The sequence below is a fragment of the Dendrobium catenatum genome, unplaced genomic scaffold (genome assembly GCF_001605985.2).
Source record: "Dendrobium catenatum unplaced genomic scaffold, ASM160598v2 original_scaffold_101648, whole genome shotgun sequence".
NCBI classification, from domain to species: Eukaryota; Viridiplantae; Streptophyta; class Magnoliopsida; order Asparagales; family Orchidaceae; genus Dendrobium; species Dendrobium catenatum.
In genome coordinates this window covers 322,445-344,840 of record NW_021420086.1, presented here as the reverse complement: position 1 = coordinate 344,840, position 22,396 = coordinate 322,445, and the positions used below count along the sequence as shown (strand labels likewise).

The 22,396-nt window shown below is 35.7% G+C and overlaps 1 protein-coding gene across 1 annotated transcript in view; it reads right to left on the bottom strand.

Annotated features, from left to right (window-relative positions):
* LOC110116061 (cold-responsive protein kinase 1) overlaps positions 1 to 22,396 on the bottom strand; it is a 31,674-nt gene continuing 9,278 nt past the window's right edge. The window contains exons 2-8 of the mRNA XM_020849510.2: positions 13,486 to 13,610; positions 13,088 to 13,203; positions 12,809 to 12,915; positions 12,519 to 12,729; positions 12,192 to 12,429; positions 11,422 to 11,572; positions 1 to 433 (exon numbers count right to left, since the gene is read on the bottom strand). Of these exons, the coding sequence (XP_020705169.1) occupies positions 176 to 433; positions 11,422 to 11,572; positions 12,192 to 12,429; positions 12,519 to 12,729; positions 12,809 to 12,915; positions 13,088 to 13,187 (1,065 nt within the window). The 5' untranslated portion in view covers positions 13,188 to 13,203; positions 13,486 to 13,610 and the 3' untranslated portion in view covers positions 1 to 175. The remainder of the gene's footprint in view (positions 434 to 11,421; positions 11,573 to 12,191; positions 12,430 to 12,518; positions 12,730 to 12,808; positions 12,916 to 13,087; positions 13,204 to 13,485; positions 13,611 to 22,396) is intronic.

Sequence of the window (22,396 nt, the reverse complement as noted above, 5' to 3'; positions counted from 1 at the left end):
TGAGAATAATCTGTAAGAATTAGCAATTCATTACTTCCCAACAAATATGGACCGCATCAGTAGAATGATGCAATTCATTTCTTTTGGTTTCACTACAAAAATTACATGACTATTTGCATACTTTTGGCTGTAAATTTAAGTTGAAGTTGTTGAATCCGACCTTGAGCCCTGGAAATTAATTTATCTGGTTGGTCATCTTCTTTTGCATTAATTCCGAAACAAGACCAGGCTGGGTGATCTTCTCCAACTCAACATCTTTCTCTCCAGTCAGCATCTTTAAAACGATGGACATGGAGGGACGGAGCTTTGATGCTTCTTGGGTGCACAGAAGACCAACCTTCAAAAATTTGCATGCTTCTTTGATTTCTAGATCATCAGTCAATGATGAGTCTGTCATCCTCTCAAGTTCACCCTGCTTATAATGTTCCCAGATCTGCAAGATGAGGATTACTTGCATGTCATCTGGATGTTGTAAAGCACTTTCCAAAATTCGGACGAAGGCTTCATCTGGGACAGCCTTTTTACTTTTTCTTAAAACAGCTTTTAAGTGCAAAATTTTTAATTTTTATGCTAGAAAACTGCTTTAAGAAACAGTAAGAAAGCCGTCCCAAACGAAACCTAAGAGGCCAGTATGCAGGAACAAATTCTATTATGCGAAAATTATAGAAAAGGAAACCAATTTTATGAAAATGAAAATAAAAATTTCCTGGCCTGTTTATTAGAGGATAATGAATAAGATGAAACTAATTTGACTTCACAAAATCTACCCATTCCCATATAAGCTTTTAGTTATACAAAAGTGTTGTCTTAACGTCAACTCATTTTCTTTAAATTGTTAAATTAATGGTAAAGTCAATCAGTTAAATATGGGGAGCACAAAAGATCATTATATGATTTTCATCGACTTTGAAAAGGCCTATGATCAAATACTATAATAATTAAGCAAAAAGAAAAAAAATTAAAATTATAGGTGAAAGATAATAGTACATCAAATGATGAAGGATATGTATCAAGAAGCAACTTAAATGTAGTTGTGGAGTGTCAAATATTTCTCAACCATAATAAGAGTACAATAAAGATTTAATGCCTTCAGATATTAGCATTGGATGTTAGATATTTCATATGATCCATAACAGTGATACTATTTGTTGATGATATATCACTCACAAGTGAGACTGTTTTTGAACTAAAAGAAAAGTTAAAACAGTTATATTAAAAATATAAAAGAGCTTATGATCATTAGATGTAAAACTTACTTCATGATCTACAATTTTGTTGGTCAATGGGGAAATGAAAGATCACCAATAAGGGTAATTTTTAGGATGCAAATTAAGTAGATAGAGAATTAGGCAAAGATTTTTCTATCATGGAGGATCATATATGCATGGTTCAAGATTTCTCATGAGCACAACAACATGAGTAATTACCCCTCTTGATCACAAATGAACTCTTGATCAAGGATAGTCATGAGACACCAAAACTAAATGTTATAAGTTGAGATAGATTTTTTGACCTCGCTTGATTATCTTGTAAACATTTTATTTTGTAGTGTTTTCTATTCTATATTTGAAGAGATAACGGAGAGAGTAGTGATGAAAGATTTTGTCAAAAACACATGGTTCCATGATCCAATGACGGAACTAAAAAAATTTCTTAAGGGTACAAATTGGGCTTTTCTCCCTAGTCCACCATCTTTGAAAGATGTTTATTGGTGTTGGTGTATAAATCTATAAGAGTTTTTTTCTTTACATTTTAAGGAAAAGAAGATAGATGTAGAGGTAAACCTAAAAAGGCTAGGTTAGAAAATATTAGAAATGACATTTACTTATTAACTTTAAATGAGAATTTGACTCTTAATAGAACACAATGAAGAAAAATGTTTCATGTACCTAATCCTACGTAGTGGGATAAAGGCTTAATGTTGTTCTTGTAAAGAAAAAACGATCATTAGTTCATAAATTAACTCAAAAGATTACGAAAAAAAACATACCTATGTTAACTTGAATATTTGGAAACTGTACATCACATATTAATTTTTATAATAATTCATACATAAAAGCACATCCCAAATCTTTGGAATAAGGCTAGTTCTTATTATGGTAAATAATGTATCTTCTAGATAGGGGTACATCAAAATTTCTTCTAAGAATTTCTAAGAGAAGCTGTCCCTGCACATAAATTAATTCTATTTGGTGAAAGTTTTAATTGTTACATAAGGAGCAATGATCAATTCAAATCAACACAATTTACTGATCATATCACACCTAATGAGTAAGCAAAGACATTATCTTTGGAATTGGTCTTCATGGTGATCTCCCTTGCAATATCCTTCAAACCATCCCGACATATTCCTCGCATAGAGTGTAAATCAAGTTTAGGGCTTCGAGTAATTAAGGCAGCCTTTTATACTCTCTTTTTTATGCACTCCTCCCCTCTAAATCTACCCTTACTTTCATTATCTAGGTTATGTCAGCATACCCAAATTTAATTGGCTAAAGGATTTTCAAGGAGGCCAATTTCATGACAAACCTCAACTAATAAAGAGTTTTGTAACCAATCAAGTACAACAAATATCTCAATGATTTATAAATAAAGCCGTTGGGAAAAAGAATCGCTTTAACCTTGACCATTTATTTGGTCAATAACACGATTTAGGTATGACCACCAAGCTCAAAATGAATTTGCTAGATCCTTACTAGAGAAAGTATCTTTAGCATGATTATTTCTCTGTGGGCTTCAAAAACTTGCACCCCGACCTTCCCCGCACTTTCGGATATTGAGTTCCAAGGTAAATTTACAGAAGGCAGATTGGGTTTGAAGTAAGACACAACCTGAGATATTTCGCCCTCATTTTGCAAGGACTTCAAATATGAGTTCTAGTTTCCTATAGGCGCAATCCCCTATAGTTAATTACCCCTCCCGGTAACGAGAGAGAACTTTCGATTAAGGCTATTCGTCAAACAGTTACGTAGAGATACGTGTTATTTGGTGTATAATAGTAGCATGGCTTTGGGGGTTTGAGAGTTTGATATTTAAGATTTAAAATTTACCACCTTGCACTTAAAACAGATGGTGAGGAAAATGATGATGGACCCGATCAAGATCTCATGGTTCTAACGTCCAATACCATCATGGTTCTTGGTCTACTTAGTACGAGGAGATAGTCGACTCAACCTGATAAAACGATCCTTATTGGCAGCCATGAGTTGCATCGCCCAAGGGAACTTCATTGACCTGGGGTGAATATTTGTCTAAGTGGACAAATTTGAATCCACCTTAGCTAACAAAGGGCTTTATGCTCTATCGAGCATATCTTATCGATTCATATCTCAAGGATTTAGTGTCGTTGGGAAACATGCGGGCTCTGGCCATGACAGCAATTTAGTGGCGTCATTTGGTGACAAACCACCCAGTTAAGAGGGCCCCAGTCATAAATGTTTACCTACGGTGTCATTTACGGTGAAACCATGGTGTGATGTCATTTGGCGGCGAAACTACCGATTAGAGAACATGTGCTATGTTCTTACTGGCAAGAGACGGATTGAGAATGAATACTAGTGATATTCTCGACTAGACATTAACTCTTTGTAAGCTATAGTAGTTTTCAGATTTATCCACCTCGATAAACTATTGCGAATGATGGATGGGCACTTGTGCTTTAAATGTTTGATGATTAGTTTTAATTTTAAATATCTTAGTCTTGGGTATTCTTGGAATTTTAAATTTATGGGCATTTGACTGACATTTTGAAAATTTGAAATTAACCCCTTTGATTGAGATCTACGTTCAACATGGCCATCATCGGGGTATTTATGAGCATTTTATTTATGGATTTAACATTATTGACTTTGTCAACTTGCAGACCAAGGATAAGGTCTATTAAAGCATTTGTTGCTGAATTCTCATTGTTTACACGCCTTGAAGGCCTAATATAAACATATAAAATAAATGTCTCGGTCGACACCACGACCGTACATTTGTCTGATGGTTCAAGCTGTGTCGACTCCTGTCTACTTGCGTAGGAGGATCGGACTTGAACTTAAGTTTTTTATTTGACCTGCGCAGCATACTCAAATGTCACATGTGTACCTACAACATGCTTGTCAGGGCCAATGCGGATATTTAAGGGGCATTTTTGTAATTATCTGTTCAAACTTGTCGACTCTCTTTAATTGCTGATAAGGAATCGAGTTCATTGTCGGCTTTATACTTTTATTTAATGAATTTTTCTTATTATAGACCTTAAAGGCCTAATATGAACTATAAATCAAAATATCCTAGTCGATGCCACAACTTAACCATATAATCGTTTAACGATTCGAGCCATCTCAACTCTTATCCATTCACATGTCGGATGAACTGCACTCATCACTAATTTCTCCATACGTTTTGGCCCCCATTGCTTACAGGCTCAATGCATTTGATTGTATGTTGATCTCAACTACAGCGAGTTGTATGCCTAAGAAGTCTCCTTGCATGGCTGATATGAAGACTATTGTCAATTTCAATCTTGTTGCTTATGAATTCGAGTATATTTATTTTTATACAGTCATGACTAGTTAAATTTTTAGTTATGTAGCTATTATCTGTAGTCATATACTTTAGTGTAGATATTTATTTTAATGAAATGAAAGAAACTTTGCGGATGAGTTTATTTTCAGTATTTGGATATTTTGATAGCTTTGTTGTGAGTAGTTTTATTTGAAACGAAATTGGAAGAGGCTGAATATTCCAAAACTAGATCTAGGGAATTTTCTGTTACAGCTCAATATGATGGGATCTATCCTGACGGGTTGGGGTGTGGCAATTCGGTCTCCCAGATGACCCTTTTTTAAGATATTATATAAGAAAGACCCTCCACATTTGTTATATGTGGGGGAGAGCCGCACACCTATATCTTCATTAGAGCAGTACTTAGAGGAAAGGGACAGGGTGCTGGAGGAGTTAAAAAGACATCTGTTGAGTGCACAACAGATTATGAAAAAGTAGGTGGATGGGCATTAGGAAGGACATCTAATTTGTCATTAGGGATAGGGTGTTCCTAAAGCTGCGACCCTATAGGCCGTGAACAGTCGCCGATAGAAGGAATGAAAAGCTTGCCCTGAGGTACTTTAGCCCTTATGAGGTGTTGGAGAGAATTAGAGCAGTAGCATATCACTTGAAGTTACCCATGACTGCTTCTGTACACCCCATGTTCCATGTGTCACAATTGAGGAAAGTTGTTGAGGATCATGCAGCTAGTTCAAAATTACCAGGAACGCTAACAGAGGACATATAGGTGATTTTGGAACCACTAGAGCTTCAAGCGGTAAGGTAGGATGAGGGAGGACCCAAAGAAGTGCTAATTAAGTGGAAAGACTTACCTGACTATGAGGCCACTTGGGAGCCCTATAACAGGGTGAAGCATCAATTTCCCTCTTTCCACCTTGAGAACAAGGTGCTCTTTCCCCTCTCTGGGAGGGAAGTATTGCTAGACCTGATCCTAGATCGGTCCAGCAAGCCCAACTAGGATCGGTCCAGGTTTACAAATGGTAGAACCAGAGGGTTCCACCCCCTCTCTGACGCCCACTTGATGTGGGGTCTACAAGAGAAATTAAGGGGAATATTAGGAGGGATTAGGAGGGAAAAATTCAAATTGTAAGGGATGTTTTGGGATTTAACCTAATTATTGCATGTTTAAGTGAGTTTTGGTGGCTAGATTGAGTTTTATCTCTGATTTTGACTGAAAAATTAGAGTTCTTGTGTTCGTGAGTGGACTCTAGCGACATCCAGAGATTTGGGAGAGACAGATCTTCCTCTCCAATAGAAGATCCATTGTACCTTGCTATTTTTTTTCATTTATTATCATTCAAAAGTCCAATTCAATTTTTTCTTCTAATATATTGCAATTTTTTGTTTTCTTTAATTGCTAGAATTAAATTTCAACAAGGAATATTTTTAATTTTCAATAAGTGTATCCCATCAGCATGGTGGGGCACGAGATTTTGGGCCTCTCACACACACCAAGAAAGGTAGGCATGGATAATTTGCAAGTACCCAAATGAAGAGTAGCCTCTCCATCACACTAAGAAGGGGCAAGAGGATTCAAGATTTCGTAAGCTTTACGGTCGGTGATGGCAACAAAAACAGGGTAAGGAAAGAAGGCTTAAAGGGCACTCTTTATAATCTAAAGAACTTAAGGATGAAATTCAAACAAAGCTTTATTATCTCCCCACTAGGCCACTATTCACATTTTTTCTACTATTGATTCAAGAAAAATGGCACGTCGGCATGAATTTCGCTACACATATTTAGGATTCCATTCTCCTTAAGGCAGATTATATTTAACCAAATTTTCCTTGAGGGTAGTATTAGATCTAGGTCCTTACTTCCTATGAGCGCAAGCCCTCATAGTTAATTGCCCCTCTTACTTTGTAAGAAAGAACTCTCGATTAACGATGAGCAATTTTAGGTGTTTTAGTCTCATTTGTGGAAGATGAAGGTAAACCCAATTAATATCCTATGATTCCATCGTCAAGGATATATTTTAGGTTTCAGTTTACTAACATTAGCGATTGTTGATCTTAGTGTCTAGAGAATCTGATTATTAGCATCATCGGTTGCCTCCTCTTAGGATCCCGAATAAACTGAAGTGATTAAAATGGGTTGTAATAGATGTTTGAAGTTTATATTTATTAGAATACCAGTAGTTAATTTTGTTTAGGATTTAAGATTTCATTTAGAAGTTGTTAATTGAATTGGTTCAGGGCTTACGGCTTCAATTGAAAGTAGCTTACAAGTTTTAGAAATGGGTTTTATGGCTTTCATTAAAAGTAGCCTGTAGTTTTAGAAGTGGGTCTTACGGCTTCTATTAAAAATAACCCATAAGTTTTATAAATGATTTTATGGCTTTTATTGAAAGTAATACGTAGGTTTAAGAAGTGCGTCTTATGGTATCTATTAGAAGTAGCCAGTAGCTTTTGTTTGGATTTTAAGATTATTGTACTTCACTAAAAAAATATTTTAACATTTGGGTCTTATTGCTTCACTTAGAAGTGGCTTGTTTGTTTGTAGGACTTGCTATTTTCCTTTGGAAGTAGCCTAATGGTCTGTTTAGGATAGATTTGACAACAGGTACTTTGCATTTGTTTATTAGTCTAGCACTAGAGTTTAGTTTTTCAGTTGTTTATTAGCAATTGTTTACTAGTCTGACACTTACTAGCCCAATATTAGTGTTTCTGTTACTGTAATTTTCTTTTCTTACTTCAATAGTGTTCTTAGCTTCAATGGTTTCTTTTTCTTACACATTAATTTAATTTTTAACACTTTTGTTTTCTTTTCTCGCACTGCAGTTTAGTTTTCAAAAGTAATTTTTGTCAGCTTGTTCGTTTGCAAGAATTCTTGCTATTTTTGAGCTTGCACAGGAATATTAGAGACCTTGAAGTTTGCACAGGAGTTAGGGTCTTTTTGAGTTTTTTTTAGTTTTAGGAGTTTGGTGTTTAGTTGGTGTGAGTTGTACTTGGGGTTAATTAGTGGAAAATATTATCTTTTCTTTTTCATTTTTTTTCCTTTTTTATTAATCAAAATACATACTTTTATCATAGTGGCTCTCTCCAAACTTTTTTTTTTAAATTATGCTATAATTAAATTTAATTAAATGATTAATTAATCACTCAATTAATTGCATTTTAAGTTTATTTAAAAATAGATTAATTAATTATTCAACGAGCTCAAATTTTAATTTGAATTAATTGATTAATTGTTTTAATTAATTAATAGAAATTTAATTTTTACTATAGTTTTAAATTAATTGATTAATTTATTTTTAAATTTATTAACCAATTAATTAAGTTTTAATTTATGCTTGAAATTCCAATTTATTAGTTAATATAATTAATCAATTAATTAATATTTAATTGTTCTTAAATATTAATTAATTAACAGCTCTCAAATTTCAATCAATCAATTGATTTCAATTAATTAATCATTGCAATTAATTCATTTCAAATAAATACTTAATTGAATTAATCAATTAATTGACATGTAATTTCAAATTAACGATTCTCAAAATTCAATTAATTAATTGAAATCAAATTTAAGTTCAAAGTTAATTGTACTCCAAATTAGCAATCTCTTATAGCGGTTTCGGCAACCTCCCAACGTCTCCTCCCCGCAAGAGGAGGTTGGGACAACACTGGTCATTAATTTCTTCCCCGCTGGATCTAAGATTGACGATTCAAGATGTTTGATTTGAAATTATATCGGCCGCATCTAAGATCGACAACATTAAGGCTTCGATTTTGCATTCCTAGCAAGATCTAAATCGGCATAAGATCTTCAATCTGCGGATTCATGGTTGTTATAATATTTAAATAATTATACAAGAGTTTTGTTTTAATTATTTAGATTGGTAGCTGCAATAATTAATTTGAGCGAGTCATTGTAGTTATGGATATTTATTATCATCGTCTTTGAATTAGATGTGAAAAAGACCAAACAACTAAGCGTTCTGCTTAAGTAGTCGATAGAAGAGACTGGAGGGATCATTCGCGGCAATAACTTAAAATGAAGCAGGAAGCAAATGTTAGATAGGTTTCACACAACTGGAGCAAGCATTTTGCAAGTTCGAGAGGTTTTGATGAGTGTGGGAGACGCACGGGTATGTGTTTGTTTTCCATACAACATCGTGTCAACGATGTGTTCAAAAGACTTTGGTAGAGAGCTAAGAAGAATGATCCATTAATCTTCCTCTTTAATTCTAACATCAATGTCCTTGAGATAAAAAATGATCTTGTTGAATTCATCCAAGTGTTTCCTAAGGTCTTTCGACTCTTCCATTTAAAGAGTGTATAATTGTTTTTTCAAGAAAAGCCTATTTGCAAGCGACCTTTTCAAATATAAATATTTCAATTTTTCTCAAACCTCTATAGCTGATTCTTCTTTAGACACCTCTCTCAGCACTTTGGCACCAAGTGAAAGAAGGATCGCACTATGTGCCTTTTAGCTATATTTTCCTACCTGTCTCCTGATTCGTCACCTTTGCAATACGTTCAGTTGAGATAGCCTCTGAAAGCCCTTAATGCACCAACAATGCTTTTATCTTGATCCACGATAGGCTGGAATCATTTTCATTGGTGAACTTGTTCATCTCAAATCTTTGTATCGACATTATTTGGAGCACTTGTTGAGACAACACCTACAATCCACAAAGAACGGCCCAAGAAAAATCTTCCACACCGGTTGCCTCTTTTCCACCTGTTTTCCACAAAGAACAACTAAGAAAAGCCTCCACCGAACAACCTGCTTCTCCACTACCTACTAATGTCCACTTGATCAAGTCTTCCGCAAGGTCCCTCCTTCCGGCTCTGCTACGAGTTAACACAGTAAATCCCATATGGTCTATCTCACTACCGAGCCCATCCCCGCTCCGACTCGGCCTCCATGTGTCGGCTTCGATCGTACGAGCCCACACGACTGCCCAGCCTGAACCCTTTGCGAGCCACCCCGTGCACACTTGTCTCCATGCGCGACACAATCATGTGATTTGAACCCGCCTTCGATTGGTCTGCTCTCTTGCATGCACGACCGGAGGCCCCGTATCCTGCATGCAAGACCACTAGCGCACAACCCGCCGACCCAAGCCCAATCCCACTCGCATCCATGCGTAAGCTTGCCTCCACATGTAAATCTGTGACTTGGCCCCCTCTTGGCATCCGTTGCTCTCGTTCCCATGATCAATCTTCGAACTTGCACCTTTTCTTGATCATAAGAAATACCTTGCTCATTCCCCTTGATCTTTCTTAACCAAGCTCTGATACTAGGTGAAAGCTAGGGAAATGCAACTGAGGGCGCATAGCGCGATCCTTCTCTCACTCGGTGACAAGGTGTTGAGAGAGGTGGCTAAAGAAGAATCGACTATAGAGGTTTGGGAAAAACTGAAATCTCTATATTTGAAAAGGTCACTTGCAAATAGGCTTTTCCTGAAAAAAATAGCTATACACTCTTCAAATGGAAAAGTAAAAAAATCTTAGGAAACACTTGGATAAATTCAATAAGATCATTCTTAATATCACGAACGCTGATATTAGAATTGAAGAAGAAGATCAAAGCATCATTCTTCTTATCTCTCTACCAAAGTCTACAAAGACATCGCTGACATGATGCTATATGAAAAACAAACACTTACTATGACTGAAGTTAAATCAATTCTAATGTCAAAAAAAATCCAAAGAAAATTAGAAATTAAAGAAGAAAAGAATGGGGAAGGACTGTTAGCAAGAGGAAGAGAAGATCAAAGATCCAATAAAAGCTATCATGAACGATCTCAGTCGAAGTCGGAGACATAAAAGAAGTGCTATCATTGTCATAGAGAGAGACATTTCAAGAGGAAATACCCGGATAGAGAGAAATGGCAAGGAGCTGAGCTTAAAGAAGATACAAACTTAGTAGTGGCAGCAAATTCAGATGGATGCAATTCAAGAGATAAATGGATAATAGATTCAAAGCAACTGTGAGGATCACCTTTCTTCTGTCAATACATTATAAAATTGGACAAAGGTGAAGATTGTTAGTTTTTGGTCCAATTCGTAATTAATTTTGTTTATTGATTTTAGTTTAGTGAGCTGGTCTAGTCTCTTTTAAAGAAAGGAGCTTATAAATAAAATGCATTCCTTTAAGTTCAAAATGTGAGAAAGAATGAAATTTTGTTTTGCTTTTCCCTCACAAAACTATGAGTTCCTCTCTCTCTTTCTCCCTTTCTCTCTCTCTAGGTGGAAGAAGCAAGAAGTAGCCAGAAGGACTGCTGGCTTTTGGTCTAGGCAGAAGAGAAGCAAGGTGGCCGGCTGGTCAGAGGAGCAGATGCTCAGGCCGGCGGTGGGGAGAGAACAAAGTGCTGTTGCTGGAACCAGCGGTTAAGGAATTCAAGATCCTTCCTCCAGGGTTTTCTCAACAGAAATGATTATGCACCCCCTAAAAACCTAATGAAAGAAAATTTTCTTGTTTTGTATATGTAAAGAATCCACCTGAGATGCTTAAGCTGACCTTCTACCAACCAAACTCTTCTGTTTTAGAGTTTATATCACTTCTTATGGAATATATGCATGCATTGTTTTCCATTATAAGGATCTCACTGCCACTGCAAGGAAGCATATGAACTTCCACTTCTCTACAACGCAGCCAAATGCACTTTTGGGTCCCGCACAAGCATAAATAATATCAAATGTTTGTAACCAAAAGAAATATAGGATTTTGTGCATGATATGTAACCTTACTGCCACAAAGGTGTTTTTAAGCATAACTTTGACAACCAAAAGTCATATGAGAAATGATAAATCAAATAGAATAGTTAAAAGTAGTCTTAATTTACTGTTAATCATGAGAATATATGAAGAAATGATAAGCAAAAGTAACAAAATCATCTGTCTTTATAAAATTTATAGTTACCCTTTCAAGAAGAAATTGTTCTTTGCATGGAAGTCTTGTGTTTGTATTACATCGGCCGCTAACAATTTCCAATAGAAGAACACCGAAACTATAAACATCCGACTTTCGTGTCACTTGCCCACGTATCACATATTCAGGTGCCAAGTATCCTCTAAACACAATATTAACAAAAAGAATTAATAAATAATTAGATATCTTAATAAGCATGCCAATTTTATTATTATCTAAGGGCCTCTTTTGGGATCATTTTTGTTTTCTTATTTTTTGGTTTTGCTTTTAAAATATGGTTGTTTGATGTATTTTTTTAATTATTTTTATTACTTATCTTTAAAAAAACTCAAAACTTTGAGGTCTTTTGACTATTTTAAAAAACAACTATCACGGCCAGTTGTGACCAACACTACTATCGATCACCGCCGCTATCACTCTTCCCCAACAGCCATTCCCGCCAGCATAAATCAATATATTTGATATTCAATAGAAACAAACACAACATATTTGTAAGATATCAAATATGTTTTGTTTCATGTCAAAACATAAAAAAAATTTAAATTAAATTAAAAATAAAAAATAAAAAGTGCTCCCAAATGGCCCTGAGATAATAACTATTTATTAAACATGCAACGATGTTAACAGGTGTAAAACATGAACATTATCACATTTTGCCATTCTAAAGTTCACATTTCATGTTTTGTGCAAGAACCAATGCAATCAAATAATTTTAACTGAAAAAACAACAATTTAGAAAATATCCAAGAAACTCAACTCACAATGTTCCTGCAACTTGTGTGGTAATATGGGTTGCATTTGATGGCAACAGCCTTGCCAATCCAAAATCTGATATTTTGGGGGTAAGATCCTTGTCAAGAAGAATATTGCTTGCTTTTATATCTCTATGAAGGATATGAGGCAGAAGTCCCTCATGAAGAAATGCGAGCCCGCATGCTACACCAATGCAGATTTTATATCTTGTTTTCCAGCTAAATTGAATGTTGTTCCGGTTTGTGCCTGTATTTAAGAGATATCCCAATCATTTTATAAGATACATTGCTTCAGACAGCTTTTCAAATAAAAATATTTATGCATAGCAAACTTACCAAGAAGAGTTTGTGCAAGACTATTGTTTTCAAGATAATTGTACACAAGTATTCTGTGGTTTCCTTCTATACAGCAACCATACAGCTTTACCAGGTTCTCATGTACTATATTCGAAATTGCAGAAATTTCTGTCAAGAATTCTCTTGCTATTTGTGTTGATTCGTTGGACAACACCTTTATAGCAACAGTGGTCCCATTCTTGAGTGTTCCCTAGAACAATCAATCAAAGGCATGACAAAATACTAATCACAATACTTTAAATGGATGTCTGTAAGAATTATATGGCTACCTTGTAAACAGTTCCAAAGCCACCCTCCCCAACTCTATTACCAGGGCTAAAGTCTCCTGTGGCTGCTCTTAGCTCTTTATATGTGTATAACTTTACTTTCTCCACAGCTAGGATATTAGAAGGAAACTTAAAGCTCTTATTGAGGATTTAAAGAACATAAAAAAGCCAAAATATAAAGTAAACGAGGAGAACAATTTCACACAAGAAGAACCACGGTAAATGAACTGCACAGATTGAATTGATAATGAGCATTCGACTGCAGTTGGTATAACATTTTACCATCATTTAGCTGGAAAGTTTGCAACCCCGAAGTTTTTTTTGATCTGGAAACAAACATGCAACAACTCATCACTGCATGACTGAATCCCCAAGTATACATAGTGTCAGTTTAAAACCTGCAGCAGTGAATGATTGCATAACTGAGATCAATATTTCTGAGCAGTGTCTAAATATTTGTAAATTCATGCATTTATAACAGCAGGATTTCATCAAAAAGCTGCCTCAATTTGACAGTGAAAGTGAACCTTACCAAATTCCTAGCGGCATGACAAAATTAACATATTCAAAATATAAGGTTTTGTAATATATATTTGGTTACATGTTAAATGAAAAATGATGCAATCAAACAATTGAATCTTGCTGGTAGATTGTCAGAAATGGAACTAGGAGGTTCTAACCTGTTAAACCAAATCATAACATGTTGATTTGATCTGATGTGGTCCATGGTAGTGCAGTAAAGGTCGGCCTTCAATAACAAAAACAAAAAAAGCCTTTAAACGGTGTTGTTGTCAGGTCCCAAGTTCTGTATGAGAAAAATGAAGGATTGCGTTAGATAGTCGATAACTAGCGTAAACTTTTCAGATAATCATGACATGAATCCTTTAATATTGTGTGAGTGATGAAAAAAATTGAAATGCATCCAAATGTAGTCAAAAGGGAAGGAGCAGTTGAGAATTTCGTTGGTCAAATCACATGAAACAATATGCAATGCTGCACCGAGGTCATTTAAATCTTCTTTCCATAATTTGGATTAGAAACAAAAGTAACTTGTTCTCAATGCAGACCCCAGACAAAATTTAATAAGGAGTGCAATTTCAAATTTATTTCGGAGACAAAAATATCTAGGAAGAGAAACACTTACGCGTATGTTGCCTACGGGGAGGCTACATCAAATGTAAACTAGCCTTTATTAATGTTGCCTGATGATCAGAATCGACTTTACTATAAGACATTTCTCCTATAAATCCCTCATCCCCGTCATCTCTTTCCTCAAAAACAGACAAACGTCCTCAATCTAAGATCCTTCCTTCTCCTCAAATGTGATTAGGAAGTTATGTAGCGGTTCTATTAATAGAATATTCTTCCTAACCTGCAATGGGTATGCTCTATTACATTTCATTAAATTTCTTGACATTGCACTTAGTGATAATCATTTTTTTTTAGTGATAATTATTTTGTATATTCTTCAATAATAAATTATGTAGAAAAAACAATCATACAACGAACATACCAAAGTGAACAAAAATCAGACCTCATGCTGGCACATGGAGATAGAGTTCACCGTAATCAAGTAATCACCTTATCATGCTCAAATGAATCATTGCATTCGCCGGATTGAAGTTGAAAAGAGATATTTTATTGAAGTTAATTTTTTAAACAAATAAACTTTACTTAAATCAATATGTGATAGAGAAAAGGATCAAAATGGTCCCTCAACTCTTGAGGAAGGACCAAAATGATCCCCAACTATCTTGAGGAACTATTTTAGTCCCTCAACTCTTTAAAATGCGATCATTTTGGTCCCAATATCCAAAATAATGGATGTTGGACTTAATGTTGTTAAAAATAGAGATATTTTAATTTTTTTTTAAAACTAAATTACTTATTAGATATAATTTTCAAAAAAATATTAATCATTTGTTTAATAAAAAAATTAATATTATTTTTAGTTATAAATTTAAAATTTTTAGTTCTATTTTTATAATTTTCATGTAACTATTTCTTGCATAACAATAACTTTAAATTATAGTTTTTACAAAAATATAATTAAATATTCATTTAGTCACAAATATTTACTAATCATAATTTATAAAATATGACTAAAGTTTTTAAAATTATAATTAAAAATACTATTAATTTTTTATTAAACAAATGATAACTAAATTTATTTTTAAAAATTATAATTACTTGAAAATACCCCTAACTTTAACACCATTAAGTCCAACATTCATTATTTTGGATGTTGCGACCAAAATGATCTAATTTTAAAGAGTCAAGGGACCAAAATGATCATTTAAGATAGTTGGGGACTATTTTGGTCCTTCCTAAATAGTTGAGGGACCGTTTTGATCATTTTCTCATACTTGATCCAAACTTTCAATGAGAATAAGCACAAACATTTTCATAAAATATGCTCAACTAGTACAAATTTAGCTCCAAAAAATTTAACAGTTGATAATCATCAAGCAAATTAGAACATAAATTATGTCCTTTCTATAAAAACATCCATGAAATATTTCAGTAAGATATGTATCACCATTGAAAATGATATCTTCGAAATCCATTGTTAATAGTAGACATAATCTCATCATCTATAATAACTTCAATAAGTTAGATAAAAAGATATGAAAGAGGATTTGACGTAGAGTCAAAAGGATTTCAACTTGTAGGCATTTATTTTAGCGCGTTGCAAATTTTTAATAGTCCTGTCTTCCTTGAATTCAGTTTCTTAAAGATTCCTAAAGGAAGCCTTTTTTAGAGTTAAACTAGAATGGCCTTGTCATCATATTTAAATTTCATATACCTCCAGTTAATATCAACAAAAAGCTTGTAATTATTAAATTTAATATCCAACTTTTTGCAAATAAACTCATGCAAATCATGTAATGATTAATATGATATGAGATGAGTAAAAAAAATATTATGAAACTAAGATGCATCATGAGGAATACTAACAATGGCATATAAAAAGTTCCTAGGAAATAAAATGCTGATAAAATTGATTAATATGATATGAGATGAGCTATGAAAAATTTTATGAAGCTAAAATTCTTCTTAAGGAATACTAACAATGACATATAACAAATTTCTAGAAAGTAAATGCTAATGAAATTAAGTATGATGTGTTTGTATGAACAAATAACCTCAATAAAGCAAGTTAGGATGAATGGTTTAAATCTAAATTGTAATGAATTACACACCTTTAGAATTAATCAGAAAATTTAAGTTATAAAATTTAGGTTTCTTTTAGAGGCTATTTGTTCTGCTAAAAAAAGAAATGCAATTTGAGCATTACATCTGAAGATTAACCCTTTAAGATAAAAAGCACGAAAAGAAGAATACCAAATGAGCATTACACCTGAAGATTACCTAGAATGGCTTGTTCCATGATGTAGATTATCTGGAATGGCTTGTTCCATGATGTCAACCTTTTATTGATTTCGTATAGAATTTTTTTTTATTCCATATAGAAATTTCTTTATTCCATTTTATGGGTTGATGATATACATGAAATAAACTAGTCTTCCAGAATTTAATTACTCTAACTTTTTTACACGCCATTACTTTACTAAGGCATTGCCAGGTCTCAAGTCCTAGATAAGAAAAGTGATGGATTGTGTTAGATAGTCGACAGCCAGCGTAAAACTTGTCGAATAATCATAACATAAATCATTTAATATATTGTGTTAATAGTAGGTCATTCCCTGAAAGCGACGCATTGTATGGCCTGAATACAACGAGATGTGTGTAAGGGCCGCTGCATCAGCGCTCAGATGCAATGTTAAATAGGCAAGGGTTCCCACATCATTGACGGATGTGGGCAAAAAAGCTAGTCCATGAACTAGAATTCGGATTGGGTCTTAGAATGTAGTTTCTCTTCCAAGCAAATTAATGAAATTAATTGATATTATAATTCATATAAGATAAATATTTTATGCATTCAGGAAACTAAATGAGTTTGAGAGAAGGCTAAGGAGATTGATAGTTTAGGATTTAAACTTTGGTATTCTGGTAGAAGTCGTACAAAAAATAGTATATGTGTGATTATAGATAAGAGTTTGTAGGAAAATGTTATAAAAATTTATAGAATTGAAGACAAAATTATTGCTTTGAAGATTATTGTTGATGCTAAGATTATTAATATTATGAGTACTTACGCTCTTCAAGTAGGTTTGGATATATATTTAAAATTAAAATTTTGGAATGGCTTAAAAGAATTAATTCAAAAGATTCCTCTTGAAAAAAAAAATTATTAGAGTAAATTTAATTGGGCATGTTGGTAGAGAGGTAGAGGATTTTAAAAGTATTCATGGTGGCTATGAGTTTGGAGTAACTAAAGAAGATGATAAGGCTATATTAGATTTTGCTCTAGCTTATGATTTTATAATTGTTAATATCTTATTTAAGTAAAGAGATGAACATCTCATCATTTATAAGAATGGATATAGTAAAACTCGAATTGATTATTTTTTTATAAGAAAAATATGTTATTTAGATTGCAAAGATTGTAAAGTTATTTTTTACCCAATTTAGCTTATTACTTTTAAATTTTAAGAAGAAAGGAAAAGAATATCAAAAATTTAGTAAAATATTATTCTAAGATTAGATGAGGGCTTTTAAAAAATACTAACAAAAAAAATTTTGAGAGTAAGATTCAAGATCTTAAGCATTTAACTATTATGATGAAGCAAATGTTATGTGGGATAAAATAGCAAGTAATATTAAGAATGTTGTAAAGGATGTGCTTGAAGTTTCAAAAGGAAAAGCTCTTAATAATAAAAATAGTTAGTGGTGAAATCAAAATGTACAAGAAAAAAATAAAAAATAAGAAAATTTGTTATAATAATTGATTTAAATATAAAAACTCTGAAAAATTGGGAAAGATATAAAGAGTCTCATAAGGTGTCTAAAAAAGTAATATGTGATGCAAAGATTTTAGATTTTAATGATTTATATAATATATTAGATTCTAAAGAGGGGGAAAGATATATGTATAGTAAGGATTTAGATTAAGTGAATTGCATTAAGGATGAAAATCAAAAAGTGTTTTTTAGAAGAGGATATTAAGCAAAGGTGGATGAGATATTTTGTTAAGCTTTTCAATAAAGATTGAGAGAATAGAATACGATTGACTTTATTGATCTTAACACTCTAAATGAAAATAGAGATTTTTATTTTTATTGGTGTATTAATAAAATTAAAGTTAGAGAGGCTTTAAAGAAAATGAAGTGTGGAAAAACTAGTGGACCTGATAATATTCCAATAAAGGTGTGGAAATACTTAGGAGATGAAAGAATTTTTTGGCTTATTAAACTTTTAAATATTATTTTGAAGACTAAAAAGATGTCAGATGAGTGGAGAATGAGTTTGTTGATTCCTATTTTTAAGAATAAAGGCGATGCACAAGATTGTGTGAATTATAAAGGAATTAAGTTGATGTGTCATGCTTCAAAACTTTGGGAGAGAGTTATGGAGCATAGTTTACGACGTGATACTAATGTTTCTCAAAATCAATTTGGATTCATGTTGCGGGTCTTCTATAGAAGCTATTCATTTATTGAGAGGGTGGTTGATGGAGAAGTTTAGAGAGACTAAGGAGGATCTACATATGATATCTATTGATCTAAAGAAAGAATATGATAAAGTTCCAAGAGAATTACTATGGAGAGTTCTAGAAAAAAAGGGGTTAATAATACTTATAATCAAGTCATTAGGGATATGCATGCAGGAGTTGTTACTTGTGTTCAAACCCAAGGTGGTTTGACCAAGTATTTTCCTATTTCAGTTGGATTGCCTCAAAGATCAACCTTAAGCTTTTATCTTTTTGCTTTATTCATGGATGAACTCACTAAACATTTGCAAGAGGATGTACCTTGGTGTACGCTTTTTGCTGATGATATTCTTCTTGTTGATAAGACTAGAGAGGAAGTTGAAGGTATACTCGAATTATGGAGGTCAATCTTAGAGTTTAAAGGTTTTTGTTTGAGTATATCTATAATCGAATACATGGACTGTAATTTTAGTAGTAATAAATCTAGTGGGGAGTTTGTGACTTTGAGCGATCAAGTCATTAATAAGTGTACTTGTTTTAGATATCTTGGGTCTATTGTTCGAGTTATTATTATGTACGGACACCGGACGGGAGAACCGTCCGGTTAAGCGCTGGGTACCCAGCTCGGTACCCCTCGGTTAAGCGCTGGGTACCCAGCGGTACCGAGGGGTACCGAGCTGGGTGTGAAGTTCTGTTTCTGCTCCAGAATCGTCCAGGACGATCTGGGATCGTCCTGAGACGATCAGTTGAAATTTGCTCCAGAAATTGCCCAGATTGCTCCAGGTGATTTTTCTCCCAGGATCGGCCAGGCCGATAGGGGCATCGTCCCAGGCCGATCAGTTCAGTGCAAAAGACAGAGAGCAGGACTTTTTCAGAATTAATTATCGTCCTGAGGATCGTCTAGGGAATCGGCCAGGACGATGAGTTTTTGGTCTGATCGTCCAGGACGATGAGGACGATCGAGGCATCGTCCCGGGACGATCAGTGGATGGCACAAGTCAGAGAGCAAGGGGTTTTTGAAAATTAATTATCGTCCTGAATTGTCCTGCGAAATCGTCCCAAGACGATGTGAAATTGGTCTGATCGTCCAGGACGATCGTGCGATCGGCCAGGACGATCTGAGTATTTTAAAGCTGAAATCAGGTCATTTTGAAGAGAGAGAAAATCAAAATAAAATATATGAAATTTCTGAGGAGAGAGAAAGTCGAGAGAACTTTTGGAAAAGCTGATTTTCGGGCGACGCCGGTCCGTTTTCGTCCGACGAGATTGTTCAAGATATTGCTGTACTTCTGAATTGATATGCTATCTGTATATGCTATATAAAGGGAGTTATAAGGGGCCTGGATCCTAAGAGATTCAGTTAGTGTCTGGGAAATCTGAAATGAGCTCAATCTGAAATCTGATATCTGTTCTGTTCCGGATCCGATGAATTCTGTTCTGGTGCTATAAGCACATCTGTTCTGGTGCTATAAGCACATCTGTTCTGGTGCTATAAGCACATCTATTCTGGTGCCATAAGCACATCTGTTCTGGTGCTATGAGCACAAAGGGAGGCATAAAGGGCCAGAATCCGTAGAGATTCTGTCAGTGTCAGGGAATTTAGTTATTAATTACAATACTATCTGATATATGATTTGATATGACTTTTGTTTTCGTACAGTTCTGTTTGATCTGTTCCGTATCTGTTCTGATTTGATATATGTCCGTATCTGTTCTGATTTGATCTGTTTCGTTCTGATCTGCACGATTTTGACACCTGTCTGATTCTGTTCTGGTTTCTGTACGGATTTGGTTTGAAGGGTTTGGTTTTGGATTCTGGAAGTTTTGATTGGAGGTTTGTTGCTTTGCTGAGCTGTTGAGCTCACCCTTGTTTTCTTCGTGTATTTTTTTTAGGCTCTGGGAAAGGGAAGGAGGTCTTGGACTAGAGTTCAGAGTTTGATCAGATCAGTTATAGGTATTTTGTACTTTTTGATTTTTGTACAGTCATGGCTTTTCTTCTTTGTTTTCTCTGTCAGCCATGTATTGTATTTGTAGATGATTGTTTTGGGGAAAAGAAAAATATAGATGATTTGTTCCGCTGCATTTGATGTTTCATAGTAGCTCTGTGTCTGTCTGTTTTTGAGTTTAAATATTTGGAAGAATCAGTTCCGAAGCAAATTCCAAAGCCAGATCCTGGTCTGTCTGTTCGTTAAGCTGGTCGCGGCCCGGTGCGGGCGGGATCCGTCTCGGGTCAGGTCGTGACACTGGGTACCCAGCAATGGGGTGACGTGACGCATTTTTATTGATCTCCGGACGCCCTCCGAACTCCGCACAAAATAATAAATCCTATTGTACAGAGTGAGGGTGAAATAGATGGGGATATTATTAGGAGAATTCAAGTTGGATGGTTGAAGTGGAGGAATGCTTCGAGTTTGTTGTGTTATAGAAAAGTACCACTCAATCTTAAGGGAAAATTTTATAAGATGGTGATGAGACCTACAATGTTTTATGGTGCAGAATGTTGGCCATTAAAAGAGAAGCATAATAATTGTTAAGATGAGGATACTCAGGTGGATGAGTGGAAGTATTCTTAGAGACAGGATACAAAACGAGCATATCCAGGAAAAGGTTGGAGTAGTTTCAATGACAGATTAGATTAGAGAGGGTCGCCTTAGATGGTTTGGTCATGTAAAATGTCGGCCTTCTGATAACCCTATTAGAAGAGTAGATGTGTTAGATTTGGCTTATGATAAGAAAGGTTGTTGCGTCCTGGAGTATTCGCGGTGGTAGAGAAAATATATAGTTTAACGTCTTAGCATTGTACGAAGATCCAGCACACAATCAGGTAATAGAGAGGGTGTAGCGTTCATTAGAGACACCAAAGTTTTTACGTGGAAATCCCTGAAAATGAGAAAAAACCACGGGGCCTGGCCTAGTTTGAATGAATCCACTAGTATTTACAGTCGATTACAAATGAGGCCCTTCCTTGGGAGAAGGCCTTGGCTTGACGGTACAAATGTACATCATATAGAGCGCATTACATAATGGGAGTTACAATAATATACATGTTTGTTTGGTTGGAAGGGTCATAGTTGGCACAAGACGGGGGTCCGAAAGACCGTAGATGGTAGGAGATTGGGGTCAGGAAGACCATTGTCTGGCGATGTAGGTCGGAAGGACCGTAGTAGGTAACAGAGGTCATGAGGACCGTAGTCGGCAAGAGACCAGGGTCTGAAAGACCATTGTCTGATGATGGAGGTCGAAGTGACCGTAGTAGGCGACGGAGGCGGGAGGACCGTAGTCGGCAGAAATAGGAGTATGAAAGACCGTAGTAGAAGGGTGGTACTTCGGTAGAACTCCGGGCCTCAGGTGGTGGTCTGGTGGAGCTCGGGGCCTCAAGTGACAGTCCAGCGGAAGTCCGAGCCTTAGGTGGTAGCCTGGTGAAGCACAAGGCCTCAAGCGGTGGTCCGGTGGAAGTTCGGGTCTGAAGTGGTGGTTCGGATGAGCAACGACGTCAGGCGGTGGTCCGACGGAGGTGAGGGACTTAAGTGGTGGTCCGGCGGAACAACGGCGTCAGGCGGTGGTCCGGCGGAGGCGAGAGCCTTAAGTGGTGGTTAGGCGGAGCAACGACGTCAGGCGATGGTCCGGCGGAGGCGAGTGCCTTAAGTGGCGGTCCGGCGGAGCAAAAGAGTCAGGCGGTGGTCCGGCGGAGGCGAGGGCCTTAAGTGGTGGTCCGGCGGAGCAACGGCGTCAGGCGGTGGTCCGGCGGAGGGGAGGGCCTTAAGTGGTGGTTCGGCGGAGCAACGGCGTCAGGCGGTGGTCCGGCGGAGGCGAGTGCCTTAAGTGGCGGTCCGGCGGAGCAACAGCGTCAGGCGGTGGTCCGGCGGAGGCGAGGGCCTTAAGTGGTGGTCCGGCGGAGCAACGGCGTCAGGCGGTGGTCCGGCGGAGGCGAGGGCCTCAGGTGGTGGTCCGGCGGAAGTCAGGCGGTGGTTGAGGAGGCAAGGAAGCAAGAGCGATCTTCGATCTCTCTCTTTTTTCCTTAGGCTTCCGGGGGTTCC